Here is a 14,745-nt window from a genome sequence, read left to right as displayed (position 1 = left end):
TTTGGGGCTGTTTTTCTGCAAAGGGACCAGGACGACTGATCCGTGTAAAGGAAAGAATGAATGGGGCCATGTATCGTGAGATTTTGAGTGAAAACCTCCTTCCATCAGCAAGGGCACGTGGCTGGGTCTTTCAGCATGACAATGATCCCAAACACACCGCCCGGGCAACGAAGGAGTGGCTTCGTAAGAAGCATTTCAAGGTCCTGGAGTGGCCTAGCCAGTCTCCAGATCTCAACCCCATAGAAAATCTTTGGAGGGAGTTGAAAGTCCGTGTTACCCAGCAACAGCCCCAAAACATCACTGCTCTAGAGGAGATCTACATGGAGGAATGGGCCAAAATACCAGCAACAGTGTGTGAAAACCTTGTGAAGACTTACAGAAAACATTTGTCATTGCCAACAAAGGTTATATAACAAAGTATTGAGATAAACTTTTGTTATTGACCAAATACTTATTTTCCACCATAATTTGCAAATAAATTCATTAAAAATGATGTGATTTTCTGGATTTTTTTCCCTCGTTTTGTCTGTCATAGTTGAAGTGTACCTATGATGAAAATTACAGGCCTCTCTCATCTTTTTAAGTGGGAGAACTTGCACAATTGGTGGATGACTAACTACTTTTTTGCCCCACTGTATGTGTTGATTATGTTTTACTGGTATTGGGGACATATCTTAAATGCCAACAAACTATCTTTTTGGTGTTTGTGTGTGTGTTTTCCAACTATTTAACTATACTAGAATGCTTAAAAGGCCACAAAAATGTTAAATATCGGTTATCGGTATCAGGTTTTTTGGCAAAGAAAATATTGGAAATTGGGTATTGGCCAAAAATGTAATATCTGTGCTTCCCTATTTATTACTTGTAAATAATTGCTGTTCTGAAAGCGTCATTATGTTATGTACTAATATCCTGGATGATATTAATTTGTTTTTTGAGAATTGAGTGTGTATTGTGCTGCTATGTATTTAGACCTCAGTGGCCCATGAAATAAACCATTTATAGATTCTACGGACCCTACTGAGTACTCCCAACCCCACTTGGAGGGCTATGGTCAGTCTGTCCTATCTGTCCTTCTTGTCTGCATCGAAGTAGCGGTCTTTGTGTGCTTCCTCTAATTCTCCCCTCTCTCTCTCTGCCTGATGACTCCTGGCTGTCCCCGTCCGCAGTCCACCTGGTCGTGCTGCTGATCAAGAATGTGCAGTGGAACCCTGACCTGTTCACTGGACATGCTACCTTGTCCCAGACTTGCTGTTGTTTTCAACCTTCTCTGTCTCCCTCTCTACTCTCTACTGCACCTGCTGTCTCGACTTCTGAATACTTGGCTATGAAAAGCCAACTGACATTTACACCTGTGGTGCTGACCTGTTGCACCCTCTACAACCATTATTTGACCCTGCTGGTCATCTATGATCGTTTGAACATCTTAAAGAACTTATTGGCCATGTACTCTTATAATCTCCACCTGGCACAGCCAGAAGAGGTCTGGACACCCCTCAGAGCCTGCTTCATCAGTTTATTTTTAAGTTCCTGCCTTTTCTAGGGAATTTTTATTGACACCATGCTTCTACATCTGCATTGCTTGCTGTTTGGGGTTTTAAACTGGGTTTCTGGATAAGCACTTTGTGACATCTGCTGATGTAAAAAGGGCATTATAAATACATTTTATTGTAAAATTCAATCAACTCAATCATCACAATAAACACTATTTATGTTCACTATAACAGCAATATTGTCAACATACCAGCCTGAACATAGTATTTTTCAATTAGTGGTCTGTATATGTTTTTTAAAAACACGTGTATATATATACACACACACACACACACACACACACACACACATACACATACATTCCTTCTTAAATGTTGGTTATAAGCACCAATCTTTTGAAAGAGTTATCCACCTCGCAATGTTTTGAAATACAGGCTTTTATTTTGAAGGTTTCTCATTACCATAGAAAAGTGACGTCATTAGTGCTGCTGGCAGAATAGTAGTCCAGGCGACGTACGTAGAGAATAAAAGATTGAACACCATGCCTTTTGACTTTACTCTTGATTCTTAGCAAAGGTGGGTGACTTTACTGGCTGGACAAATGGGTAAAATTCGATCAACTGTGATTCGTCCCAGAGAAACGCCAAACTGTTGAGGACTAATTTCTTCAGTACTCGAGAAGATTTGACACAACAGCGATTTTCGCTCAAGCATGAGTATTTTGATGGAAGATTCCAGATAATTTCTTATTCGACTCAAACAGGCCAGACGGTCAAAAACAGTATACGCTTTCCATTTCTATATGAGGAACATTTCAGTTTTGTGAAATGCCAGTAACCTAGGCAAAACCGGTTGATGTACTGCCCGGTACGAGGATAGAACTGTCGTCGTTTTACCTTTACGAAAAATAAGGAAAAAAAGGCCACCAAGTTGAAGAATTAAGGTGTCAAAATCTCAAGAACGAGACTGAAGAATGGCAGCCAGTTTGTCAGCGGAGGAAGAACAGGTAATTTTGAAAACAATGCAAAATATTTGATCATCTATACCGTGGTAAGAAATCCTATTGTTGTGTGTCAAATAAGTTGCATTCCAGGTAGCCTACCGTAGCCAGAATCCGACTTTCATTTTTTTTTCTCTCTAGTCTGAATGGTGTGGTACAGTATGCTAGCCCAATAATTGACTGTTAATACGAGCCTACCGTTACTGTAGCAGGCCATTGGATTCCATGAAAATACGACGCCACGCATTGGCGTGAGTAACCGGAAGTGTTGTCGAATCCAACGGTTTGCTTTAGCATTAGCTAGCCTAGAATGCATTGCTGAAGACAATTGAAGTTTTAATTAAAATCTAGCAGTATTTAATTGTTCTCAATGTATAATTAGGAGGACAGCGCCCTCTCCCATCCCTGGCTTCAGGTACGTTTAACGAGCCATCACCCGCCGACTCCGCGGTGTCCTGATCACGGCACCCTGCAGTTCAGACCTTAAAGGGAAAATGTAATTACAACGACCTTAATGTCTGACTCTGTAGGCGACCTACACCACTGCAAGTTATGCTCTTAAATGGTTAAATTGTTGCGACGCAGGCATCCCAATTACAAACATTGTATACATTTATGGCATAGGCCTTTACATTGTCGCATACGTTGGCGATGCTTCTAACAGGAAAATTCAAAATATTACAATGGATTGTTTATGATGTATTATAGCTAGTGAAAAACACAATTGAAACTTGATTTCCGCGAATGTAGACAGTCTATCAAATGCTATAGCATTACAAACGAACAGTATAAGGGGCGGCAGGTAGCCTAGTGGTTAGAGTATTGGTCCAGTAACCGTAATGTTGCTAGTTCGAATCCCCGAGCTGAAAAGGTAAATCTTCGTTCTTGCCCCTGAACAAGGCAGTTAGCCTACGAACAGTGGGTTGTCATTGTAAATGAGGATTTGTTCTTAAATCACTTGCCTAGTTAAATGAAATAAGGGCAAGAATCTGAAAAGCAATGATTTGTGCACACACTTTATATTTGCATTTTTGCACTTAGCCCTCACATCCCATGCCACACAACAACAATATGGCTAGTACAGGTCAATATATCCATGCCAAGCTGCTGCCTCTGTATATAAAAAAAAACAGGGTTTATAGGCAGGGAACTGATTATATAATGATAGGCTATCTATTACTCGAGTGTTATTGTCCATATGATTAACATTTATCCACAGCATAAAAAGGAGCTGGTATGCTATAAAGGCTGATGTCCCTTTTTCCAGCCTGTTGCTAATGATGCCTTTTACACTTTCCAGGCCCTAATCCCATTTCCCATTCCCCGTGGCTCATCTGGCCGGCAGGCAGTAAGTCTTATCTGGGGACTTCATTTCCTCTGTGGGCCCAGCCATGGTGGAGGGCTGAACGCCTGTAGGCTGGGTTATTAGAACCTCGGTCTGGTTGTGTCCGGTTGTAACAGGAGGCCTCTGGGGGCCTGCTAGTATGGTGGAACTTCACTTATAGGCAGCTGTTAAAAACATTTCCACTGGAGTGATGCTGCTGTTGTGGGGATACTTTGTGTGTGTATGTTGGGGGAGGGGGCAGGCAGTCAGTCGGCTCCCAGGAAGCTTAACAGGAAGAAAGAGCGAGTGGGGGATAGAAAGAATGACGCACGAGACTTCCTGTTAGGATCGACTTGTGCCAAATGGGACTGAACGGAATAGGATGGCACTCTCCACATATGGCTAATGTCGAAGTGCCTCAGCAATAACCATGTTACATATGAATCACCTTTAACATTTCTAAATTTAACAGCTCATACATTTGGCAAGACTATAAGTCCTGGCTGGTTTCTTTTAGATTCTGGCCTGTATATCCTAGTAGTGATGCACGGTATACTAACATTTTTGTAGTTCTTCAGAACGGTTTCTCGTGGCGTCTACTGATTTGAGGATCAAGTCTATCAGCACAGCTGATCCTTTTATCGTGCGAGTACACCATTCATGCCTCCTCTTGCCTGCCTGTGCTACTTACTCATTGCTAGCTGTAGCCTGCCATGAGGAACCACTGATCTCACTGGGAGTCTGTACTGCATCGCCATTTATGCTGCACATAAGTTAACACACTTGAATAATGCAACATGGCATGTAGAAATGTTGAAACTGTTAATTTCTGACTGTTCCCAAAACTATGTAGAGTACAGGTTAGTACACTGCATACAATGGGAAGAAGATACCGATAGCTTTCCTTGCTAGCTTTCAGCTGAAGCCAACATCAATTCACTACTCTTGTACCTTGTTTGTGTATGGAAAGATGTTTTTAAAGGCGAAGTTCACCCAAAAACACATCTGGGACATTTATAACACCTGCCTGGCTGTTTGTCAGTACCCTAGACAGTTTTTAGGTCCGTTGTTTGAGTATTTAGATTCGTGGTTTTATATACAAATGCTGAATTTTCTAAATTACCAAAAAATGCATCTATGCCTTTTTTTGTCTTTTTTTTTGTCACACGCTTTGTAAACAACAGGTGGAGACTAACAGTGAAATGCTCACTTACAGGCAATGTTCCCTCTAAGCTTTGCGCGTGCAGTAGCCCCGAGACTGACATGCTGATTAAAAAATATATAATTAAATTCTCTCTGGCTTTTGCGGAAGGCGCACCCGATTCAGCTGCCGTGCGCTCCAGGAACGCAAACTGTTGCTATTTTGAACCATTTAATGTGTCTGACGGTACAAACACTGCATTTCAGGTGGGCACTGAGATCCAATCAAGGGCACTATAGGCCTACCACTGGCCAATCGGATGGCTCAGATGACCGTGTCTGCAGTAATGTAGCAGGCATAAAAGAAAGCTACAGCAAAGTTTATACTGAGATTTTTACAGCCATGACTAGACTGTCCACGAATACAGCAAAGAAATGTTTTTATGAGTGCGTTCAAGTTCTTACTCAGCACTTTCAACACTTTTTTTGTTTGTTCATATTTTATGGTGTATACAAAAAAAAAAGTTCTTCCTATTTCCAGTCAGCACTACAACAAGCCCTGCAGCAATGAGTAGGAAAGTGTAACTACAGTGCATTTGGAAAGTATTCAGACACATTTTTCTACAACTTTAATATAACATTTACATAAGTATTCAGACCCTTTACTCTGTGCTTTGATGAAGCCCCTTTTGGCAGCGATCACATCCTCGAGTCTTCTTGGGTACGACGCTACAAGCTTGGCATGCCTGTATTTGGAGTTTTTCCCATTCTTCTCTGCAGACCCTCTCAGGCTGGATGGGGAGTGTCACTGCGACGCTATTTACAGGTCTCTCCAGAGACATCTGATTGGGCTCTGGCTGGGTCACTCAAGGACATTGAGACTTTTCCCGAAACCACGCCTGCGTTGTCTTGGCTGTGTGCTTAGTGTTTTCCTTTTGGAAAGCTGATATGAGCAAGACCTTTTAAACAGGTGAACATTCCTCAAGGCTGTGGGGCTAGACTGATTACCAGGACGTGTACTCAAAGCATGCACGGACCAACTGGTAAGTGTCGACCGATTATGATTTTTCAATGGAGATGGCGATTTTATTGGAGGACCAAAAAAAGCCAATACCGATTAATCTGCATTATTTATTTATTTATTTTTAGATGTATATTAATGATAATTACAACAATACTGAATTATTTTATCTTAATATAATACATCAATAAAATCAATTTAGCCTCAAATAAATAATGAAACATTTTCAATTTGATTTAAATAATGCAAAAACAAAGTGTTGGAGAAGAAAGTAAAAGTGCAATATGTGCCATGTAAAAAAGCCAACGTTTCAGTTCCTTGCTCAGAACATGAGAACATATGAAAGCTGGTGGTTCCTTTTAACATGAGTCTTCAATATTCCCAGGTAAGAAGTTTTAGGTTGTAGTTATTATAGGAATATTTCTCTCTCTACCATTTGTATTTCATTTACCTTTGACGATTGGATGTTCTAATAGGTACTTTAGTATTGTTAGCCTTATCTCGGGAGTTGATAGGCTTGAAGTCATACACAGTGCAACGCTTGAAGCACAGCGACGAGCTGCTGGCAAATGCAGAAAAGTGCTGTTTGAATGAATGCTTACGAGCCTGCTGCTGCCTACCACAGACTGCTCTATCAAATCATAGACCTGTTATTATAATATAATAACACCAAAATACGAGCCATAGTTTCCGGATTTGACCATATTAATAACCTGTCATTTCGAAAACAAAATGTTTATTCTTTGTGAAATACAGAACCGTTCCATATTATATCTAAAGGGTGGCATCCCTAAGTCTAAATATTGCTCTTACATTGCACAGCCATCAATGTTATGTCATAATTATGTACAATTCCTCCTCCTTGCTGTACTCGCATAACCGGTAGTCAGCCTGTCTCCCCGTGGAGTGCAATGTATTCGCCCATAATCGGTGTCCAAAAATGCTGATTACCGATTTGTTATATGAACTTGAAATCGGCCATGCCGATTTAATCGGTCGGCCTCTTGTCTTCATTGACATTTTCACCCTCTCCCTGACCGAGTCTGTAATACCTACATGTTTCAATCAGACCACCATAGTCCCTGTGCCCAAGAAAGGGAATTACTACTGCCCTGTAGCAGTATAGATGTGAGTGCTACAGGGTGATAGTCCCTGTGCCCATGAACAACAAGGGAACTTATGGTGGTCTGTTTAAACATGAAGATATTACAGACTGGGTCAGGGAGAGGTTGAAAATGTTAGTGAAGACACTTGCTAGATGGTCAGCGCATTCTCTGAATGCGTATCCTGGTAAACCGTCTCGCCCCGCGGCCTTGTGAATGTTTACCTGTTGAAAAGGTCTTTCTCATATTGGTTACAGAGTTTGAGATCAGTTGTCTGGAACAGCTGATGCTCTCATGCATGGTTCAGTGTTGCTTGCCTTTGAAGCAAGCAGACAAGGCATGTAGCTCATCTGGCAGATTTGCGTCACTTGGCGGCCTGTGGCTGGGTTTCCCTTTGTAATCCGTGATAGTTTGCAAGCCCTGCCACATCCGATGAGTCTGAGCCAGCATAATCAGATTAGATTTTACATGCTGACCAGACCGGACACGTCGGGTGCGCCGCAAAATACAGTTTGAAATCCATGTTCAATTATTGCACCCACACTGCTAGCGCGCCAACGAGCGTCTGCGATGCCAAGGGGTAAAATAGAAGTCATTCCTATTTCTGACGCAGATCGCGCTGCAAGTCCTGCCTCTCCCATCTCCTCATTAGTTATACCCATGTGGGTGATTGAAAGATGAAATGTTTTGCCGGTCGTCGTAGTAATATGAAAGTGTAGATGCCAATCACCATATAAGTTCAAAGAAAGCCTGGAAGGAGGAGAGATGAATAGAAATGATTCAGTTGTCCATTTTATGTGTGGATTAGTTGTCGGAGTAGAGGACCTTGTGCATTTCAGGTAAAATAACAACTCAATGTTTATTCCAGGACAAATTAGCTAGCAACAGCAAGCTAGCTAAATGGGACAAATTAGCCAGCAAGTGCAAGCAAACGAGCTAAATTGCCATACATGTTTAATGCTTTTTTTGACCTGTCCGCAAATGTCATTCGTTTAGAGTTTGTTTTGATATTTGAACCTGTCGTGATCGCGTTTGGTGTAGGGGGACAAAATAAATGTATGCACGATGGCGCGCGCGTGCAGCCGGTTTGGGTTCCGTGTTAGTCCTGTATTGACACTTTGCTTGTTTGATTGCTCATCGGCGGTCGTAACGGTATTTTTATAGGTGTCCCTCTCCTTGAAGGTGTAAGCTCAGTGCGGATGTTGCTTATAATCCTTGGCTTCTGGTTGGGATGTACAGTCACTGTGGGGACGTCGTCGAAGGCACTTATTCATGAAGCTGGTGACACCTCAATGTTATCAGATGAATCCCGGCGCATAGTCCAGTCCTGTAGCTTAGCATCCGCTTCATCGAACCACTTCCATATTGAGCATGTGACTGGTACTTCTTGTAAGCAGGATTCAAGAGGATAAAGTTACCGTCAGATTTGCCGAAGGGAGGGCAAGAGACAGCCTTTCATGTATTTTGTGTAGAGTAAAGGTGAGCTAGAGTCTGTTTCCTCTAGTTGCACAGGTGACATGCTGGTAAAAACAGATTTTAGTTTCTCTGTGTTAAAATCACTGGCCACGAGAACTGCTGGATCTACATTTTGTTTGCTTACGGCCCTATACAGCTCGTTGAGTGCGGTCTTAGTGCCAGCATTGGTTTGTGGTGGTAAGTGGAGAACTAAGAAAAAATAACTCTCTTCATAAATAATAGGTATTCTAACTCGGGTGAGCAAAAACTCAAAACTTCCTTAACATTAGAGGTTGCGCACCAGCTGTTAACAAAGAGATTCCGGAACTTCTACAAACATGGAGCATTGGTACATTGTGGGAGGCAACCCATCTGTCTAGAGACTAATCGGACGATGTTGGCCTTTTACGGATAGCGGACGATTATTGGGTGAAATTATGGTATTAAATCAATTTGACTGTCTCTTGCTTATCTGAACACGTGGCCATTCTCATGCTGCTCATGCTGTATCATTATTGTCATAATGTAAGAAATCAACATTTTGACGCATATATTATATATATATATATATATAATTTTTTTTTGGGGGGGGGGGGACAACTGCTCTTATGGATGGCAATTTTCATGCTGTAAAACAGTACCACTATCAGACGGTTTTGTTCCCCCGCCCCCCAAAAAATCTGTATCGCACCCAGAACTTATCGGTCAGGCTCTAATATGAGCTCGGTCACTGGTGGTTTGTATAGGTTTCAGACTTGTGAAATGGCCAGTCTCTCATGTCTACTCGCTTGATATTTTGACCTCCTCTGGCTACAGCATATAGCCAGTCACCCCTCTCCATGTGAATCAAGGAATTCACTGATGAATATGATCCTAACTACTACTGTCAGGTACAGTCAAGTTTCTGCGCTTTCATTTGTCTGTCTTAGCCTTTTAAGGAGACTCAACAGACTGGGCAGAGTGTAGGGGAATGCTGTGACCTGTTCCTAGAGCAAGCAGCCATTTTTGTTTTTCTGCAGATGGAGCGAGATCTGTAAGAAAATGACTCTGTGAGGATGGACACTTTTTGCTTTTATTGCAACATGTGTAACCCAGCAGAACCACCATTTGAGGAACAACATACTGAATCCTCTACAATGTGTAAATATTTGTGTGTATCCTCTTGATTCACAGAATTTGCCTGCGCCAAAACATTTTTCTTCGAAGTAGAACATTTTGGGTTGGTAACACACAGGGTCCATAGAATACTTTTTTAGGAATCCATTCATGCACTTAGTTCACCTGAATTAGAAAAGGTACCTATCTTGATGTAACAGGTCAGTAATGGGTCCAACTCTTGGTGCATGTTCAAGTGTGAACTGTGAAGGTTAAGTTTTGGTGAACCAGATAGGTATTCTAGAGGTAGGTTACATTTGAATAGTTTATCCATGCACAAACACCTGTTTTTAGTCCCTCAATAACATTGTAATTTAATGGGCCTATGGGTGAGTCTGAGAGCATATTCAGAGTCCTTGAGTATCTCAATTTGTAGTGGTCCTTTATTGAATCCTGGTTGTTGGGCTCTTTTGGATCATGATAATAGCATTCCTTCATCTTCTCTGGGAGTCCAGGGTTCCTGGTGGTATTTTGAGTTGAGCCAGACTGGTATTATTGGCCCATTTGTTGTCTTTTACCCGACATATATATATATATTTTATATCGTATCAGTTTTTATACAATTTATATTTATCTAGGAAGATCAAAAAAAGATCATACTATTTAGAGCACTTTAAAATGTACTGATAATCTGATTTCGATATTGAGGCCTACCTCCTTTTAAACACCACCTGCAACCAGAGGAAATGCTTTTTACGTGAGATTTCTAAAAGAGCCGGGCCAATATCGTGACATTCATGGATTTACCAGTTAAAAGAATTCTCCTCAGCTTTTAGCTGTTTTAATAGTGCAGGAGCCCCTGACACTCACCAGTTTGTCTTCGAAAGCCTGGGCTTTGCAAGAGGAGGACGGTGGCATCCTGTCCTTTTTAGCTCTGCTCATCAGTAGCTTTTTGTATTCTTGAAGAGCCTGACTTGACTACCCCCTCTCACTGGCTGGAGAAGTGGAACTCTTGCTTTGAGCTTTCATTTCCCCCCTCTGGCTTCTGTGACAGCTTGCTGGTGCTGCCTGGCTGGGCTCGTCAAAGAGAATGTCCGGAAGCCTTTAGGGAGGACATGGACCTAGAGGGCGTGCACGGTTAGATTGGTCTCTTTACTAGTTGAAACATGATATAATGGGGGTCTCTAGTGCCTTTTCACACTACTGTAGGTTTTACTACTGATTTTATTTATTTGTATCTTCATTATATTTTGCAGCTACTCTTCCTTGGGTCCTCAAAAAAACACAAACCATTGCAAGTAACAAAACACTGATTGTCCTACAAAGGTAAAATACAACAATATACAAACAATACATCATAGACAATACAGAACAGAATGAATATATAGTGTTATGAAACCCTTTCTGTCCAAATGTGTTTCTTTTGAATATTTTAGTGAATGGATAATGGGGAAGTTTAAAGCTTTGAATTAGCTCCTTCAGGCCTGGTGTTTAGAGGGAAAGATGGCGTGATATGAGGGACCGGAAGTTAATGGTCCACCTTGACGATTGCCCCGTCAGCTCCAATAGCGCCTAGCTAATGTTATTTTTCATAGCATTCTTCTATAAAACATTTATGCACGTCACTTTTTCTCTTTTTTTAAAAACATTGTTGATTCAAATCTCTACTCAACCTTGTAGTTCTTTTATGAATGCTTAGATAACTGAGCAGAGTGCTGAAATGGAATTGTGTTCACAGTTACGTGATTGGTAAATCAACAAGGGGGGGGGAAACAGTCCCAGGCAGTGTTCATGTATCTAAAGTACATTTTGCTTAACCATCTTAGTGGCCAAGGCGTCTGTGTTTGGTGTGCGTACATGGTTGTGCGTGAAATCTACATCCACAGGGCTCTACAGTACAAATAGCCTAAATGTTTTGCTGTGTGACCTTGAATTTTGCGCCTAGACAAATTTGATAGATTCCAGCTTTATTACCCCATATTTTTAATTGTGTTCCCAAATTTCTTTGTACTTTTTTCAATTTAGGCGCACACATTCTCCTTGTTTAAAATGTTTTTCAAAGTTGGCCCCTGTTGGTTCGACCTGGGTGGGGGGTGCTCCCTACCTGGCCATGGACCCCTAGTACCCCCCTGAAACCATTTAGAGCCATATTAAAAATATGCTCCTGGTAACTCGTTCAATTGCCAGGTGCACGGCTGTCCATTTGCAATGTCTTATGGACATTTACCAACACGAATTGGACATGCTCTAATATACTCTAGAAATGCTCAATTGACTGGCTCGTTGAACTCGGGATGGCCGAGCAGTGATAGTGGTTCCTGTCCATCGCTCGTGTTGATTTCAGCCTGTCCATTTGGTGATGGTAAATACATTGGAAATGTACACTGTCCATTTGCAATATAAAATGTACAATGCCAATATATTATACTGTCATCAAGTCAGTCAATAAGATATCATATTGACACAACTCACTTTGTCCAACTCTTTTAATTGCCAGGATTCACATATTTCAGAGCTGGCCCACAATTCATAGTGCCTTCTGTTGAAACCATAAACCTTCAAAAACATGGTTATATTCGTGCTGCGAGTCCTCTTCTGACATTGTGTAGACCTAGCTGAGGCGACCATGAGTTTCGGCTCGATTAAGGTCGTTCAGCAACGACCTTAATTAGTGCTGAAAATTCGCTTTTTCCGGGCATTGCTACGGGGTCCATGAAAGGGCTATCGGACAAACTTAAGGCTCTGTCTGTATGGGCCGAGATGGTTTCAATGCACCAAGTCTTGTGATTTTGGGACTTTTTAAATGTCGTCATTTTCACAACGTTCAAAATTAATTGAAGTTATTGCAAATGGACGAGGCTGTTTCTTGGCCTGAGAACCTAGAGCCACAACTCACCGACTTAAGCTCTAGAATCGAATCAAATTTATTTATATAGCCCTTCTTACATCAGCTGATAACTCAAAGTGCTGTACAGAAACCCAGCCTAAAACCCCAAACGGTAGGCAATGCAGGTGTAGAAGCACGGTGGCTAGGAAAACTCCCTAGAAAGGCCAGAACCTAGAGTGGAACCAGGCTATGAGGAGTGGCCAGTCCTCTTCTGGCTGTGCTGGGTGGAGATAAACAGACCATGGCCAAGTTGTTCAAATCTTCATAAATTACCAGCATGGTCAAATAATAATCACAGTTGTCGAGGGTGCAGCAAGTCAGCACCTCAGGTGTAAATATCAGTTGGCTTTTCATAGCGGCTCATTTAGGAGTATCTCTACTGCTCCTGCTGTCTCCAGAGAGTTGAAAACAACAGGTCTGGGACAGGTAGCATGTCCGGTGAACAGGTCGGGGTTCCTTAGTCGCAGGCAGAACAGTTGAAACTGGAGCAGCAGCACGGCCAGGTGGACTGGGGACAGCAAGGAGTCATCATGCCAGGTGGTCCTAGGGCTCAAATAGGGCTGAAATGGCTATCGGACAAACTTTAGGGTCCGTCTCTGGGTCGAGGCGGTTTCAATGCACCTGGTCTTGTGATTTCTGGGACTTTTCTAAGTGTTGTCATTTTCGCACCGTTCAAAATGAATTGAGTTTTTGCAAATGGACTACGGTGTTTCTCGGCCTGAGAATCTTTTTAGAGCCACACAACTCACCGTGCATTACCGACTGAAGCTCCATAACAGGTTTATATCTCTAGGTCTGACGGTTCTTTGATAGTTTGAACACCGGTAATTATTGCAGGCTCTGTGTATGTAAACCCCACACTGTGTCACTCCACATTGACTGTGTGTATAGAAAATCACGTAGCGCTTCGAAACCCGCCTTAACAGATTCGCTTTAACACGCCGCAACTGGATCTAACTTTTTTTGAAGAAAAAAACACATTTGCCTAACCATCACCAAACGTTGTACGATTTCTAGTAAATTACGATAGATGAATGGATGTTTCTATTTTTCCTTACACCATAGTTTTATGTACTTAGACTTGAGGCGGTCAAATTAGTGCTATATTACCGTTTTCAATCTCTAATCCCAGAAAATGGGCATTCGTTCAAAGAGCGTTGAGGCCTCGACGCCATCTTGTTTCTGGGCTGAAAGTACATTGGGCCAAACCTGTGCTCACGAGTTTCGTCTTCGAAGTCTTTTCCATTTTACGAGAAACTGCCATGTACGTTTAATGGTTTGACCATTTGCAATAAGCAGCTACTCGCCATCTGGTGGAATTTTCCTGTACAGCAGAAAAATGTCAATTTAAACATCAGTCTCTCTGACATTTAGTTTGACTTCCTGGAAAACCGGGCCCTGGGGGACGACTTGAGGCCGTCGGCCTATTTTAATAACACCCGCGGACATCTAGTAAGGGACCGTACATTTGCAATGCCACTCTCGTCCCTTGTGTTGGTAGGTTTGATAGTCAGACCTTATGGAATCCAGTTGTTCTGATTTAGATGAATAGACCACTGTTGGAAGTACAGAAATGTGGAAGCAAAAAGTAATACTGTACCTATACCTTGAATTTAAAAAAATGATGCAACATTTTTTTCACAGCCAAGTTAAGTCCCCACCCCCACCAAACACCCCTTCCTCAGTAAACCTATGGTGGCACTTTAAAGAGGAGGAAGGGCTCATGGTAATGTCTGTAACGGAATAAATGGAATGGTTTCCATGTTATATACCATTACCTTTACGCCATTCCAGACATTATTATGAGCTGTCCTACCCTCTGTAGCCTCCTGTGAGATAGCATGTCATGTCATAGAAAGGTCATACATGCACCACTTCCTCATAGGATGTATCATGTTAAACTTGAGTTTCACTTATTCTAGTCTTTCATTTCTCCCTGGAGTGAGTACATTGTGTGTGACCATCTCTCTCTGTGTGCATTTTAGGCTACCAAGGAGTTTCTGGAGGAAATCAACAAGTGGACCACTCAGCATGGAGTGTCCCCCCTGTCCTGGGAAGTGGCAGTCAAGTTCCTCATGGCGCGCAAGTTCGACGTGCTCCGGGCCATCGAGCTCTTCCACAGCTACAGGGTGTGTGTGGGTGGGGCGTGCCAGTGGTTGCTAAACTAAACTTTTTAGAAAGATTTATTTTAATTAAAATGTTTTTTTTCCTACATTTGAGTGGGAA

At 42.0% G+C, this 14,745-nt stretch overlaps 1 protein-coding gene across 2 annotated transcripts in view; it reads left to right on the top strand.

Annotated features, from left to right (window-relative positions):
* The first annotated feature begins 1,972 nt into the window (after window positions 1-1,972).
* The window catches only part of ptpn9a (protein tyrosine phosphatase non-receptor type 9a), a 44,102-nt gene continuing 31,329 nt past the window's right edge, over window positions 1,973-14,745 (top strand). Inside the window, exons 1-2 of one of the 2 annotated variants that reach the window (XM_064930551.1) lie at window positions 1,973-2,500; window positions 14,505-14,648. In XM_064930551.1, coding sequence (XP_064786623.1) covers window positions 2,468-2,500; window positions 14,505-14,648 — 177 coding nt within the window. In that variant the 5' untranslated portion in view covers window positions 1,973-2,467. Of the gene's footprint in view, window positions 2,501-2,793; window positions 2,910-14,504; window positions 14,649-14,745 lie in introns of those variants that run through there. The other variant, XM_064930552.1, reaches the window with a different exon arrangement.

The sequence above is a fragment of the Oncorhynchus masou genome, chromosome 22 (genome assembly GCF_036934945.1).
Source record: "Oncorhynchus masou masou isolate Uvic2021 chromosome 22, UVic_Omas_1.1, whole genome shotgun sequence".
NCBI lineage: Eukaryota > Metazoa > Chordata > Actinopteri > Salmoniformes > Salmonidae > Oncorhynchus > Oncorhynchus masou.
This window is presented reverse-complemented; position numbering and strand designations above follow the sequence as displayed.